The sequence below is a fragment of the Centroberyx affinis genome, unplaced genomic scaffold (assembly GCF_046629955.1).
Source record: "Centroberyx affinis isolate AG114_WGS23_722 - 3 ecotype Tasmania unplaced genomic scaffold, CSIRO-AGI_Caff_v1 ptg001616l_1, whole genome shotgun sequence".
NCBI classification, from domain to species: domain Eukaryota; kingdom Metazoa; phylum Chordata; class Actinopteri; order Beryciformes; family Berycidae; genus Centroberyx; species Centroberyx affinis.
This window is the reverse complement of record NW_027280057.1, coordinates 31,043-47,752: the sequence shown is the minus strand read 5'-3', so window position 1 is coordinate 47,752 and position 16,710 is coordinate 31,043. Positions and strand designations below refer to the sequence as shown.

Here is a 16,710-nt window from a genome sequence, read left to right as displayed (position 1 = left end):
TCCCAAGTCACCAGAACCCAAGTCAAGTCTCAAATCTTCTCTTCATGCATCAAGTCAAGTCTCGAGCAATTTAAATTGTGACTTGAGTTGAGTACCATTGTACTTAACACCATGTATGCAGTCGGAGAATTTATTTTGAGAGATAATCACAATAAAATACACACACAGTTTGAGTCCCGGCAAAGAAAATGGGATGGAGCAGGTGCAGAGCATCATAAAGCCTTGAACCTTGACCTTTAACCCTCGAACATGTCCTCCTCCTCCTCCTCCTCCTCCTCCTCCTCCTCAGTACCAACAGGCTGTGCAGCAGTCCCTCCAGCTGCAGCAGCAGCAGCAGGCCATGCTCCAGCAGCAGCAGCAGATGATGATGCAGCCGATGTACCAGCAGCAGGTGGCTCAGGCCCAGGCTCAGTACGCAGCCATGGTGAGTTCCCTGAAGTATGAGCATGGCACTAATGCTGCCGGGGTTTGGAGTTCGATTCCTGAACCAAACGTTTGCCTAGCCATGCTAAAAAAACACATGCACTCAAGGATCTTTGGATAAAAGCATCCACTAAATCGAATATACACTACCATTCAAAAGTTTGGACACACCTGATTGAATGTTCTCTTTAAGCCATTTTGATCTAAAGGCTTATGCTTAAATGCTTGAAAATTGTTTCTTGGACATATATAAATAGTGAAGTTGATCGTATGTATGAATTTCTTTCCAAAGCCTTTGCCTTTCCATCAAGGCAAAGGGCCGCTACTTTAAAGAATCTAAAATATAAGATAGTTTTTTGGTCACTGCATAATAATAATAAGTTTTGATGTCTTTACTATTATTCAAAAATGTGGAAAATATATGTGTCCAAACTTCTGACTTGACTGGTAGTGTATTCTTGTTCATGTTCAAGCCCATCCAAGCTGTTGAGGGGCTTTGCAACTATAAATCATAGAGGGATTTTGGAGCAGAAGAGGCAAAAAAATAAATAGGACATAGCTTGAGCAAATGACAGCAAAACACATGGACACTCAGTGTGAAATAACACGCTGGCTAAAGAGCTGGGGATTTCATTATATGTCAGAATGGCCTGAAACTGCCCTCTCTAGACTACTGTTCCAAACACTGGCACCCAGTCTTCTTCAGCGGAGTCACCTCACTTCTGTGCCAAGCAGTGTTGGAAGCAGACGCTCGAACTTCCCATTAACTCTGTCCAAATATCCTTAAGACCGGCATTTACGTACCTACCGCATCAAAATACATGCAAACACAGGTCCTCCAAATACCCAGCGTTAAGGCGGTGTAATTTTTAGCTTGTTTCCCAGAGAACGCCTACCATCTGTTTAATTTCAGAGGCAATCTGGTCTGAGCAAAGCCACGAGGGGATCGAACAGAGGGTGAAATCGAGCGGTTTCCTCTGCGTCGCGTCGTGACATATGAAGCAATTTGCAGCAGGGGGAGAGAGCACCTCTCTCTCCACTTACTCCCTCTCACTCCCGGGACGCCCGGCGAGCGGTTAGGAAACCACCGCTCCCTTGGCCAGCGTACAGCTGCTGCTTGTTGTGATGGAGGAGGGCCGGGGAGCAACGGCAAACTTGAAATGTGCTCCGATGGCATCAAGTCAACTTTATTTACTGCTTTAAAAACACAATCAGTGTGTACTAAAGTGCTTTACCAAATAGCGGGAAATGGAGAAAGGAGGCAGAGCGTAGAACATCAACAGCAAAATTAAGACGCAAGAAAAATAAGAGCATGGTAAAAAGCATGAAATAAGAGCAATAGAGCATAAAAGAACATGTCAAACAGAGAAAGGCAGATGAATAGAAATAGGTTTTAAGATGAGTTTTTAAAGTTTTGACTGATTCAGCTGACCTGATGCTTTGAGGAAAGGCTTCTCCACACTCAGCCACAGTGTTTGCCTGGGTCCAGACCTTTGAATCCGCCCACTCCACTGAGTTGACTGATTCTGGTCTGGCATCGTGACATGAAACAGCGGTTTCTCGGTTGAAAAATGATCGGTCCAATGAGCGCTGGGGGGGGACTAACGATTAGCCAATCAGCGCCACGGGTGGGACTAACCAAGGAGGAGTAATAACAACAATGGCGACCGCTATAGACAAGATAGACGCTGCTATCGAGGCTGTTCTAAATCGATTAAAAGTTCCAATTACTTTGAAATCCGAAATACTTTGTTTTTACTTCGCTCCATGTTGTCAAAGATGCTCTATACTTTCTGAACCGTCTCTGGTGTTGTCATGGCTACGCATCAGTGTCGACTTAAAATGACGTTAGATTCAGGCGGATACGTCGGTCGCTAGTGATTGGTTAGGGAAAATCGAATCCCCCTCCCCCACGGAAATCGGTTAGAGTGGAGGCAATGTCAGACTGAAGATGGAAATGGAGTGTAACGAGTTGACAATTCTGTCTGATATCAGGCAACCACAGTGTATGTGGACAGGAGTGTGAAGCAGAGTGACATCGTGCAAAGCTTGATAACTAAGCAGGAGGATTTTGAAGTTCAGTTCTGTAACAGAGAGCCTCTGTAAAGACGCCAGAACAGGAGTGATATGGTCAGTTCGTCAAGTGTGAAGCAGTGTCCGAAATTAACTTTTTGGCTCACTTGCCAAGGACTGGTAAACTGAAAAAGAATATTACATGCCAAGAATAATTTCTACTGGCCAAAATGGTTCATATGCACAAGCAACAAGCTCTGTTAAATGGGTCCGTTACCAGTAAAGTTAAAGTTCAAAACTAGCCGATTTTAACACGGATTCTAACACAGATTTGAATCTGATCCTGCAGTGTGAACGGGTTCAAGACCAGAACATGTTTCAAACAGCTCACCAAGACTGAAATCTGAGAGTGACACTGGCAACAGCCAATGGGAGTTTAGATACAGGGGGAAGAAGAAGAAGAAAATGAACTGGAAGGGAAGTCAAGTTTATTCGCTAAAGACAGATTTTACCGGCGTGTGGCGCTTGGTGGGCGTTAACTTCAGACCCTGGTGCAGTATCATGGCAGAGTTCAGTATGGTTTCCTACACATACTGACATTTGCCACAACTTGGGTGACTTGCATCCCCCCCCACCCCACCCCCCCTCCTCCTCCTCCACCGTTTCCCCAGCTTTCCAATCCAGAATCGGTGTCTAACAGCATTTCATCATCTCGTTGTCATCATTGTGCGCCATGATATCAGTGGTCCTTCCCTCATTCCCTTCCTCCTTTTCTCCCTCTCTTCCTTCCCTAACAGCTGCACCAGTACCAACAGGCTTTTGTCCAGCAGCAACAGCAACAACAACAACAACAACAACAGCAACAGCATCAACAACATCATCAACATCCACATCAGCAGCAGCACCTCCCCGCTCAGCAGCCTCTCCCCTATCTCACCTCCCCTCTTGAGTTCCAGATCCCCCTGGGTTCCTATAATGCGACCACGCCCGGGGCTGGGACCGGGGCAGGGAGTGGCCCGATGGGGGGGGCCTCTCCTGTGGACCCCCCCTTCACTAACCCCAGGTAATATCCCCTAACACCCCCTCCACCCCCTCCAGCACTGCCATCACCATCGTAACCTGGACAGTTTCTGGCAGAGTAATTCACAGGTGGATGTCTCTAAAATCAATACCAAATCAATAGTGACGGGAGGATATGCTCATCTCACGATTCAATACCCAATATGGGGTTCAATACAACCGCGATGCAATGTAATAAATAAAAGTTAAGTGACACCAAAGTCTGACTGTGCAGAATTCTGTTTATTTCTGAGACAGAAATCTTTCTAGCGATGCCATTGGCTGCTAGAATGTAAACAACAATTTAAAAATGTCATTACAAAGAGCAAATAATATAATTTGGATGGAGAGCTTGACAAATTGTGATTTGTGATTATTACAGCAGAATAAAATGCAGCTAACATCGCAATTTATTTTTCTGCCCCATGATAACGTATTTTCAAATTTTTGGAGTGGGATACAATACATTTCGATATATCATCCCATCCCTACAAATCAAGCATTAAAGCAGTGCTGTTTTTGAAAAGGTTTCATTATGCAATACAGGATTTTTTTGTTTAAAATTCATCTGTGGCATCATGGTTGCATTCCTCAACAAAAAATTTAGTTCTCATTCATTCTCATTGAGTTCTCAGATTTAAACATTTTAAAGCTTTTTTAAAAGCTAATACTGTTGATGCCTTTAGAACAAATATCGACTCCTAAATCTGTATAGGATTAAAGTGTCATTGTTTGATACCCAGCCCAGGATGTGAATTATGTATTATTCGATTAGGTAGCACAGTGATCTCTCTCACATAGAAAGCTACAATACATTTTTCTGCTTTGCTATGAATCTGCTTACGCTATGAATGTGTATCGTGATATTAGTTTTCCACAATTATGCCGTTTGGTAATAGTGAAACATTACATTTAATTTCCTTTAGAATGCCCACTGTAAATAGTTTATTGTTGATATAAGCTGCATAAAGTGCAATAAAATAATTTTGTTCCTTGAATTATCAAGAGAACCCAAAATTTAGTATAATATTTGGGATTTTCATTTTAAAAACAGCCAACAAGAACTCACACACTGATTTAAAAAATCCAAAAGAGGCCAACTGAAGCAAAACAAGGACTGACCTTATTTACATAAGGTTCAAAAGTGCAATAACTTTTGCAGTTTTAAATATCAGTCAAAGTTTTTTGGATTTCTTCTTTTTATCAGTGTGAAAGTTCTTGTTGGATTCTGTTTGTTTATGATTTCTGAGCCCACACACCTGAGACAAACCTCCTAAATCACAGGACTTTTCCCTGGACTTGCCTTGCTGGATTTTAACTATAGCCATAATCCTGCAGCCAAACTACTTTGCCAACAGTGTGACAGCAGTGTGTTCTGAAGCCTCGCTCTAACCAGGACAGGGTGTCGTTGTCGTTCTCTCTCCGCAGTAGAAACCCTCTGCTCGGCACAGACGGGATGACCCCGCCCTCCCAGACCTGCAACAGTACAGTCAGCAACCCCCCCGACATGTCGGGCTGGAACCCCTTCGGAGAGGACAACTTCTCCAAGATGACCGAGGAGGAGCTGATCGACCGCGAGTTCGACATGCTCAGAGCAAGCAAGTGGCCGCTTTCCTCACTTCCTCACTGAACCGCTTACTAGTGAACCTTTGTTTTTTGAAAAGTGGATATTTTTATGTAGGCTGTCCTCTGAAGAAGTCAACAGATTTATTTCCGCTCCCTCGTCTTTTTCATATTGTCATAAGTGCGTATTAGGTGTGCAACGGGTCAAAAAAAAAAAGGTTCTGTTTGGTTTAGTAATGATTAGTAATTTGAAAAGTTGCATGTTAAAAGCTGGCTGTGTCTGCTATTATTTCCATAAATGGTAAAATTTCCATTCTAAATAAGCATTTGCTATTGACACAATTAAAGATCAGATTTCTGCAAGGAATCATCTTTACAAATCCTTTGCCGTTAATCCATCTTTACAAATGGACTGTATCTTTATGTATTCAGGGGTTGACATGAAAACATTTGGGATCCTGTCACGGATGCAGACGTCTAATTAGCTTCCGTCTTCGCTCCTCTATTTCCAGACAAGCCGGTGGAGAGAACGGCCAGCGTGGAAACGGACCGACCGTCTGCCGCCTCCGCCGCCAAGCCCCTCCCACCTGAGGACCTGTTCGGCTCCGTCCCGTTCGTGGCCAGCGCAGGCAAGTCTTAAAGGAGTCTCTACCGTGAGGACCCAACACTGTGGAGCCACCTCCCCCTTCTCTGCCCCCCCTCCCCTCCCTCCCTCCCTCCCTCCCTCCCCCAGCTTTGGCCTCCTCCCCCCTGTCCTCCTCTTCTGTACCTACCTGACTTCTGTTAGGAACTCCTATGCCACACAAACCCCCAAAGTGGGGCCAAAAAACCAATGGTCAGTCATATATTTTGTTTTGTTTTGTTTTCTGTTCCATGGTCAGGTAGGCAGTTAGTTGTGCTTCTGTTGAAGTGTTATGAGATGAATAAAGATCACTGCTTTTTTTGGATAGATGTGGTTTATATGAGGAGTTAGCCGGTGCAGAGTTGAGGCTCAGAGGAACAGCTAAAAGCACTTTGTGAATTGGCTTTTTTGTAATACGGGGTTTGGTAGTGATTAATCTAGGGATGCACCGATTTTTTTTGAGGCCGATACCTGAGATTTTCCCTCCCATATCCGTGATACCGATATGCATTTTTGTAAAAATCTTAGTACAAATACAGGTGCAAGACAAGTTAAGCTTTTCAAACATGCCTATCTTCAGATAATCAAGTAGTTTTTAAACAAAAGACCATGTTAGTTTAACTCTGTTGCTTATTTGACAGTTTTATTAAGTGACACACAAAAAAGAAAACAAATTCCACAATCAGCCAAATATTGGCAGTAAAAATAATATTGGACCAATCCCGATATTGCTTGTTAAAGTTGATATCGGCCAATAACGATAATCTGGTGATATATCGATGCATCCTTAGATTATTCCCAACTGCCTCGTTTACCCACAAGATCGATTAGTCAACACACTTTCACATCTATTAGTTGGAAGGTGTGTGTTGGGTTTCCTGTATAGATCAACAGGTAGAGCGAGGCACTAAGGGGGGTTTAGGGGTTCCAGTCCCTGTGCAGATCAACAGGTAGAGTGAGGCCCCATCACTGCCGGGGTTGGGGGTTTGATTCCCACTGGGACCAGCCATGCTAACAGTGTATGCGCTCATGGTAATGTGCTTTTGAGGAAAAAAAATGTGCACCAAATGGCATTTGTTATGTTATGAGAGCAAAACTTTCCAACTCTCCGAGTCCTGCAGCAGTGCAGCTGGAAGAAACTGTTGTTCTGTCGCCGCTGATAGCAATATGTAGAAGAAGAAGAAGAAGAAGAAGAAGAGGTTAATGAGAAACCCGTCAGAGCAAGGAACAGGATAGGAATCTTTGTAACAGAAATGACAGATGGATTCATGGTACTTATAATCTGCAATTGAAAAAGAAACTTCCAATGCTATGGCTTTTTGCCATTTGTTTACATTGATATATCGCAGTCCTCCCTTGGCCATTGAAACTGCAATGCAATTATTCCTCAAAAAATTGCGAAAGTGTTTTTATTTAGTTGTGATGGAGCCTCAGATGCACTTTACTGCGGAGGCCAATTTCAACAACCACCCCGATATAAACTCGATTATTAGCGCTCATGTAGGCTTAATTAACCAATCAGAATGCATGCAGTTTATCCCCATCAGAGATCATAACCTTGGTATAAAAATGTGAATATGAAAGTGCAGTATTTCTCTTAACTACGTATATTACATTGGTGGCAGCAATAAGCTTTTGTGCCTATGTACTTCCTGCTCCTTAAATGTGAATTGGTAACTGTTTTGATAGGCAATTTAGAAATGCTATTTGTAACGTATAGAATATATTTAATGATAAATGGTATCGACACTAAAACACTTAGATATTTTTTAGAGTGAAAGGAGAATAGAATGTCTTTTTTTTCTAAAGTGAAACCATCTCTTGTGTCCTTACACACAGGCTTAATGCAAGTACAGTGGCTACAGTATAGCTTAGAAAATGGCAAGATAACGATGCAATATAACCCTCAAAACACTTGAATGTAAGTGTGGAAATATTTCATTGTCTTCACTTGTTACTTACTCAGTATACAATTTATATTTGAGTTAAATTTGAGGAACAACCAAAAAAAAAAAAGAAAAATAACCAAAACCAAACAGATCGAAAGGACTTTTGTACTGAGTGTAACGCCCAACATGGAAACCCCTCTCTCTGCTGGGTCTGGGTGTCATTCCAAAAGGCTGGCATGAGAAAATTTGCAACAAATTTTTGATCAGCCCATTAGCTTCCTGTGTCTGTGCCATCAGTGTGTCAGTTGACTTTTTTTCAGTTTCAAGGGATTCTTTGGTTGCTACACGTCCCTTCTTCCTGTGCATACACACTGCGAGCAACTTGACAAACCGGCCTGTTTTTTTTTAGCAGGAAGCGGTCCGTTCATTTTTCTACCATCAGAGAATCGATAGACGATGTTGACCAGTTGCCTCGTGTCGTCATTTGGCAGCACAAAACGATCACGTGCAAGCAATCACATGCTAGTGTTGCTAAGTGTCCCGCCTGTTGGAAGTTTTGGTAATACAAACATTTTTCAGAGGCAGAAATATTCTCACTGGTTGCGTTAAACGTCAGTGGGCGGAGTCTAAGAATCCGTTTTTCACATTGTCGACTTGTAGCACTTAACGAGGCTAAATGGCTAGTGTTGTTTGTTTTATTATTAGTCTACATAGTTGATTAGCTGGAAAGTCATTTTACGCGGTGACATCGTAGTGGAGCTAAACATAAATAAAAATATAAATGGCAATGAGCACATTTACATGCACACTAATAATTTGATCTTAACCTGGTTAAAGCAATACTCTATTGAAATTCTTATGTAAATGTCTTTATCTGATGATCTTAATTGGTCTTAATTGGGATAAGGCTATAATCGGTGTAATTATAACCTGATAAGACGTCTAAATTTCTGCTCAGTTTCCCCATTCATTAGAGCATGTAAACACCTTAGATTTCTGTGGGCTTGTCAAACTGCATGTTGGTCACCAGCCAGTAACCTGGATGTTGTATTTACTAATTAAACAACATGGCACAGTGCAGTGGAGTGAGTGGTGCACCGATTATGAAATGAATCCATGTTATTAGAGAAATCACTTTGAACCATGTAAACATAATAATAAAATCAAATATTGCCTTAAGCTGATTACTCCTAGAAGTCGGGGTAACTATCTTAGCCCCAAAAAAATGTGGTTCTTTGGCTCCGCCCACTGAGGTTTAAGTCAACCAATCAGATTATCTCTGCTTCCAGAGCAGCTCTGCCTCTAAGAAATGTTTGTAGAACTAAAACTCCAATTTAGTATCACTGCAACATTTATATGCGCTACAACTAACAACAAGCAAGCTGGGTCAAAACAGTCATTTGACAGCAGTGTAGTTGCTTGCGGTCTGAATGCACTTTTTTAATTTAAATGCTCTTTCAATTGCAATTAATAAGCATTTTCTTTTAGCATTCCGAGTCTTTATGTTGGAAGTAATTAGGCCGCCATTTAACTTTTTGCTTAGATATACAAGTGCCTTTGTGTGGCATTTTTATTTGACTGGCCAACAATGTTGACAGGACTCTTTGTTTTTTTTTTTTACATTGATGAGAAAGGACAGCATTTTCTCCTCAGATTACATTTTGCTGCGAAATTAGTGGTTATTTAGTAGAATCGAACATCATTTCCCCCAATTCCCGATGTAAAGTTTGGCTGTTGACCGGTAACAGGTAACCAGTCTTATTCTATTCCAAAAGAATTGTTAAATAGTGGCTGGTGAATTTAGGACGTTCATAAACATTTGGTACTCCAAACTAGGGCTGAACGACTTTGAAAAAATATCTAATTGTGATTATTTTGACTGATATTGCAATTGCGATATGATTCGTGATATTAGAGGGAATGATAATTTTTACATCATTATTCTCATTTTCATTGAAAAACGTATTAAAATGATTATGGTGTGATTTTTGCGGGGATCTGTACCAAACAAAGATGTTTTCTTAAGTCTGTAGAATATGATGTGTAGGCCAGGACATCTCTGCAGCACCACAATATTTAATTAAAAATGGTATTTTGACACACATTTTGCCTTTAACAAATATTGCGCCTCCTGTGATTTGAAAATTGCAGTAGGCCATATTGCGATTTCGATAAAATTTTGATTAATTGTTCAGCCCTACTCCAAACCATGTTAATTTGACTCTGTTGAACACAGCCGGCCAACAGCACACAGTGTAAAAGTGGAAACGGTGCAAAATGTACGCTGAGAGGAATGCTTGATCAGAGCGCGGAGGTGATTCCCTTCAAAATGGCGAACATTTTGAAGTTTTTTTAATCCATGGACCATACAATCCTAAAGGGCTGTATGCTTGCTAACCCTCACTGTGCTGGTATTGTGACGCCTTAGTACAGCAAGTGAGACAGTTACCCATCTTAGTCATCCATACAGACATAAAACATGCACATTTTTGTACAGATGTACTAACTGGTCAAACCAGATTCATGTACTTTGCCTAAAGGTAAGTTTGGAATGAATAGTTGATAAGAAAAGGTGTGTCCCGGTCCCTCTGTACCACGTCGTTTTTTTCCTCCCATTTCACTGCCTGCTTGTTTTTACTGGGACTCTATGAACTGCACTTCATCTCAATTCAGTTCCTTTGTCGTTTGCTTGTTTCTTTTCATTTTCATTTAGTAAGACAGCCATACTCAGAAACATCTTGTTCATGCGTATTGGTGGATGGATCTAGTTTGGACAGGCGCACCATCAAAGCCAATGTTTTTGTTATATATATATATAAAAAAAAAAAAGGTGAAAGGGACAACCAGAGCCATTTATTGCACTTTATGTTTTTTTAAAGTGCAAGAAAACGTGAAATATTATCCCAACATTTGAGGGATGGTTAAGACCGTGTAAATGCTTTTCAAATATAGATTTTGAATATGTTGTGTTGTTTACATTTGCAAGTTCTCTGTTCCTTTTTCTTTTTTTGTTATTTGGGGTTTGGTTTCCCCTCTCTAAGCATTTTGTCAGCTTTATATCATTCTGAGGCAGTAGAGGCCCCGGATCACATCACTAAATCTTTGGGAACTTTTATTTTATTTTTTTAATTTATGTTCATTAGAAGTGTCGGTTGAAGAATGTCACAGCTGTTCATAAACAAGTTTTAGTTGTACTAGATATCAGCAGTTCCTGGTACTTCTGCAGAAAGTATACAACCTTTAGCTGAATAAGTTGTCTAATATCTTCTGTTTTTGCAACAGACTATGTAAATGGTCTTGTATCATACTGTGAGTGTGAATGTATTTCTTTATAGAATGTTACTGATAAATAAAAAAAACGTTCAAAAGCAATACACATTTTCGGTTCCTTTTTTTATGGCTCTCTAAAGTAGCGGTAAAGGAGGGGAGGTGGTGTGTCCTGGCTTAGCGTCTCCCACCACGACTCCACATGAGCAAGATGTTCCTGTTGTTACATGGCTGTCTCTGTCTGTTCTCTGTCCTGCAACCAAACCGCTTCAGCAAACTAAAGTCAACCAAAACAAACCGTAACGCACCGTAGTGCCGACCGTGCCGGGTTCACTGTTTTCCCTCCACAAACAGGAGTGTGGAATATTAAAGCTACTCTGTGCTTCACTAAAACCAAGGTGCTGCCTGCACCGTCCATGTTAAAGTCCTGACAAGGGGCTGGGTGATGTTGACAAAATCAAATAATACAATATTTTAGACCAAATACCTCGTTAGCGATATTTTGACGCTATTTTGGGGATGAGTGTTCGTGCTTTCATAAGATATTTACACACAAGAAAATGTTGAAAACTAGAAGGGCACTCGGAGAGCGCAGACCTCCGCCGATGTTCATGCTATTATTGCTTGTTTGTGAGTCGGATCCGGATCCGCTCCAAAATTTAATGGGTTCTTCCTTGGCCCATGCTACACCCTTCCACCAAGTTTCATGAAAATCGAGCCAGTAGATTTTCTGTAATACTGCTAACAGACAGACAAACAAACAAACGGCACCGAAAACATAACCTCCTTGGCGGAGGTAATTAGCAATTATCATTAGTAATCAGTAATGTGTAATTAGTAATAAGTGATGTGGAGATGATGAGCAGGTAAAGCCAATCATTGGTCATTTTTCTCAGCCAGAACCGGCTGATAAATTCAGAAAATTGCATCACTTTACTGTAATGCAGCCGTTAAGACCAGGAAGAAGTGACATTAAAGTTATTTCACAGTATTACGAAATTTGTGTTTGGCTTCACCACCTGTAACAAGACAAGATGATCAATACTGACCTTGTAAATAACACAGACAGTAAAAACAGAATACAGTGCAGGCGAGGCCTCGGCTGTCCCACCTCAACAAAATTGCAAGGACGTTTATGTAAATCCCAAGTCCATGGCTCTTGACACTAAATTTCTAAATTAGTGATAAAAGTGGGGAGAGAGGCAGTATATATATATATGTTGATTTTGGTTTAAAATCTTTTCTGCACTAGGGACCAATGACCTTTTTGAAAACATTTTTACTGGCCTTTGGCATTTTAAAACACCTCCCAGAAGGTACTAAATGGAATTCATCATGTAATTGGTGATATTGATTATTAATGGTTTTGTGAGCTTTTTTCATACATATAGCTCATATGAAGATTTAACCTATTTTTCTCTGGCTATATATGACTGTTTTTACTCCAAGCTGTTGTCAAAAAGGACCCAATTGTTAGTTAATGAGCTTGATTGGAAAACCTAAACAATTAGTTAATGTTTGATTATCTAGAATTGCATCCCTCACTGGTTCCTTCTGTCTAATGCCGTGTCATCTCAGATTTGCATGACTCATTTGAAGACGGCTTAATTAAAGTAGAAGCATTAGAATATCATTACCTCAACTCATGGATGCATTTTCAAGGTAGACCAGTAGTAGGTGGCTTTTGTTTTTTAATCTGCTGAATACTGCCCCCATCCAGTCCTACCAGGTACTTAAAGGAACAATCTTAGAGAGAAACACTTAGAGAAAATTTGGGTGGTCAATTTTGTTGTTTGGTGTATTTTTCTTATTCATGCAGATAACTTTCCAAATGTCTCAGCGATCTAAAACCTCAGCGGTAAACGTCAGGTTTTGGTGTCAGTCCCTCAGAATCAAAGAGCGAGGGCATCTTTCTAGGGCCGCCATTTTGCACCGAGAGACGTTCAACAATCATACAGGGAGAAATCCATCGTAGAAGAGGAGAGAGACCAATTTCTCCCATACCCACAGGAGCAGGAGAGAGACCAGAATGCACTGCAGCAGAGAGACAGGTTGGGGTTTGAGTATGGGGTGCAGCCATGAAACACACAGCTGAATGAATACACCTATTTCTACACCCGTATGTCCACCTTTGTTTGAAAGCAACAAGCTCACGCCCCCTTCTCTGGGGAGGTTGTCAAAAGGCATTCTGGGAAATGTATGAAATCTCTAACTGATGTGAAAGTAGACAAGAAAGGTTGAGGGAAAGTGGGTTCACCCAAAAAAGGTAAATTACAACACTTCATCACAGAATATCTCCTGGAATGCAGTGAACATCACGGATTGATGAGATCTAACAGTGTGAGAGGATCTGAGAGTGGATTCTTCCTTTAAAATGATTGTATACACCAGTGATTCTCAACCTTTTTCATATCAAGGACCCCTAATTCAGTCCACATTAGGGCCACGGACCCCCATTTGATGAGATTTTGTCTCTCTGCCCCAAATCTGAGAATATTTTTATTGCTAGATATTATTTTGTCCAGAATTCCATGACTGTCTGTATTGTAGGTAGAGAGAAAACAGTGAAACTATGATCAAAACAGTCATTCTTCTACATTCTCTAATTGTGTTCACTAATTGTAAATTAAATAATGGTGAAGTTTAATAATGTGTCAGTTTGCTGGGGACCCCCTGGACCCCTGGTGGTCCCCGGACCCCACGTTGAGAACCACTGGTATACACCCCAAAAATAAAGGGATGTCAAGGAACCTTTAGGCATTCTTAAGCTAAGGGTGATCATCAATGGTTCCTTGAAGAACCCCCTTATAAAGGCTCCATGAACCCTAATGGTGCCTCCATGAACCTCTACTGCATGTCGGTTCCTCAAAGAACCTACAGAGTTATTGTTTCTAGTGAGGAACCTGAAGGTGCTCATCGGCTCCCTGTGGATCCTAGAAACCCTCCTGAAGAACCCCTAGTACTTGGAGTTTGGGATATTTTTATATTTGTATTACACTCGGGTGATAAAATCAATAACTACTAATAACATCATTCACTGTTAAAGTGAATGAAATGTTCAAAATAGTCAAATTCAATAGTGGCAGCAGATATGAGTTTTCTTGTGAAATGAATATTAAATGCTTGGAGTAATCTCTGGCATTGCTTGAAAATGTATGCTTAAATTTAGCTCATTATATTATGAAGCACACAGATTCAAACTGGGAAGTAGTGAGATTAAAATATTATCCAAACCTTTTGTTTTAGGTTGACAGTGACGCAGTAAACATGTGGCCCATAATGCTTTCTGTTGTTTTCATTCATCTAATCCTGTTATTCAAGGTTGGCCAGGCAGCGGTTCAGTCAGTCAGAGCCAGCATGACACCAACCATCCACACACACACACACACACACAAAATATCTTCCTTCACATGGTCTCTCAGATCGGGGTCATTTATGTTTTTACGGATCATCCTTTGACCGTTTGACCCATCATTCCTTATTAAAGACATGCATCCTCCTCTAAGTGGAGAAAAATGGTTGTCAAGTGAAAACGGATTAACCTCAATCTTTAAGGCTGTGGTGGAGTCATCAAAAGATTTTTTTTTTTCCATAGAGCAGAGTGTCAGAATAGCATCAAGTACATCTGCTGCTCAGTTCTTAAGGGTGTTGACAGAAAGTCTGGTTAATCCACCGGGAAGCTGTGAGGTGGAGCCAGGGGTGGAAAGATGCTACTCAAGTAGAAGTCCTGTTACTTTGCTGAAATGTTACTTGAGTATCAGTAAAATTACTGGTGTGAAAATATTTAAAATGGGGTCAGTTAAAGTTACTGAGTTGCTTGATAAATATGATCTTTCCAATGCAATATAAAAAGGTGAGGACAGAGTTCAAACTAAGTTCTTTTAATTGGAATAAGATAAAGTGGCTAAACAAGTTAATCATGAACCAACACTATTTTTTTGTGATAGGATTACAGAAACTAAAAAAAAGACAATGCCTCCCCATTATTCATTATTCAGTAGCATTACTGTAATGTGTAGTAATCTAGCTACACAACAACGAGGTAAACACAAACCAGTAATACTGTAGTTTTATGGGTGTTAATTAAGCTGCTATCATGAATAAGTTTGAGTATTTAAATTAGTCAATTTAATGTTTCCTCCACATACTCGCACACGTTTGATGCGATTTACAGTTACACCAATTTCTGATGCAATGCTTATGGAGTCTTTACAAAATATATACTGTTTTAAAATGTAGCTAATACCTCAGTGAAAATATAAAATATAAAATAGACTTCAAGAAATACTACACAAAAAAGCTACTTTATTACAGTAACGACGGTAAAATGTAATTCATTATTTTTGCTCTTGGCCTGACTAATATATTATTCCCCATCCATTACCCAGTGAACAAGACTCTTTATGTTTATTTATCCAGGGAAGACTGACTGAGCACACATGCTCTTCTTCAGCAACACTCTGCCTCACAGTCATTCAGTTACTCACTGTCACACTGGGAGCTGCCCAGTACAACCAGTCTGCTACCACTGGCCACTGAGCTTCACTGGAGCACTGGGGGGTTAAATGCCTTGCTCACTGGCATCTCGGCGGTAGCTGTTGAGGGTTTGTTATTCACTGTCCCAGCCCAGATTTTCCCAGACGTTCTGGGATTCAAACCAGCAACTCTTCAGTCACAAGCTTCTCTAAGCTGCTGCTGTTAAAAGATTTCTAGCAGATTTTGGCGTTCATCAAACAAGCGAACAACACCATGCATGTTTTTACCACTTATTTTTATCTTTAAAGGAGCTGTCATGGCATGTAATCCTTCAGCTTTCCCCCAAAGGAACATCGACAAAATAAATTTGTGTATCAGGTTGAGATCTTCTTATATGATTAAAGATGTTCCATTGTATAGTGAGATTGCCTCGTTCTGAGGTGGATGTGATGTGATTACACGTTATAATCTGAGACCAGTTGGGTCGAGCAGACAGATGCCGAGCGCCTCCTGCACTCTGCCTTAATATGTTTTGTATTGGAGAATTTCTCTCTTCCTATCTTTTATTGCTGCCTTTTTTCATTTATCAACAACAATGCTTTTGGCTAACGTGTCATCATGTCCTGCCAGTTTGGACGGTTTAAGATGTGAAGAGGTTTCCATTTCTGTGTGCACAGCATGGGGCTCTGCTTTGCTTTCTTATGTACTGCTTCCACTAATAGGGAACAATAAGCTGGCTCATACAGCACAATGATTGTGTATGGCAAAATGTATTAAAATTTCAAATAATATTGGAGACTATCCAGTTGCTAATTAGACTAACTTCTAAATCACGATTATACCAATCTCTTGGAAGACATTCATTCTGCCAGAGGCGCCAATGTTGCTTTTTCATCAGATGCCAAATATGTCTTAAGAATTTAAAGAAATCCAATAGTAAGGAATGGTATTTACTGAACAAAGCTATACTTTTCTTTACAGACTGAAGGAAATGAATGAGATCTTAAATCTTTTCACTTACAGATTAGAATTTAAAAGCAATATCTGTGATTCTTAAAAAGCCGGGCTATCTTATGTCTTCTGCCTCTAAGCCCTCTATTCTTACTGCCGGGTCACGCTGGGCAAGACAGAGCAGCTTCTGCACCATATGAGTTTTGTGATTCTCCTCTGCTGCTCCTTCTGCTTCAGTATTGGACAAACTGTTGGGATTTGTTCTTGCTTAAAAAACAAACAAAAAAAAACTCATGTCATGAAGGACTCTTTGGGAAATCCAAATATAAGTCAAGTAATCCAGATTTCACTAATGCCACATCTTTGTATTACAGAAGTTAAAAGAACTAAGAGACATTGTTACTAAAGAAAAACAATCTTACTTCTGGCATTAAGATTCTCCTCCTT

The 16,710-nt window shown here is 40.5% G+C and overlaps 1 protein-coding gene across 1 annotated transcript in view; it reads left to right on the top strand.

Moving 5' to 3' along the window:
* Positions 1 to 16,710, top strand: part of bmp2k (BMP2 inducible kinase) — a 68,128-nt gene that overhangs the window by 48,149 nt on the left and 3,269 nt on the right. The window contains exons 12-17 of the mRNA XM_071528089.1: positions 200 to 202; positions 290 to 424; positions 3,234 to 3,279; positions 3,349 to 3,499; positions 4,924 to 5,093; positions 5,571 to 5,684. Of these exons, the coding sequence (XP_071384190.1) occupies positions 200 to 202; positions 290 to 424; positions 3,234 to 3,279; positions 3,349 to 3,499; positions 4,924 to 5,093; positions 5,571 to 5,684 (619 nt within the window). The remainder of the gene's footprint in view (positions 1 to 199; positions 203 to 289; positions 425 to 3,233; positions 3,280 to 3,348; positions 3,500 to 4,923; positions 5,094 to 5,570; positions 5,685 to 16,710) is intronic.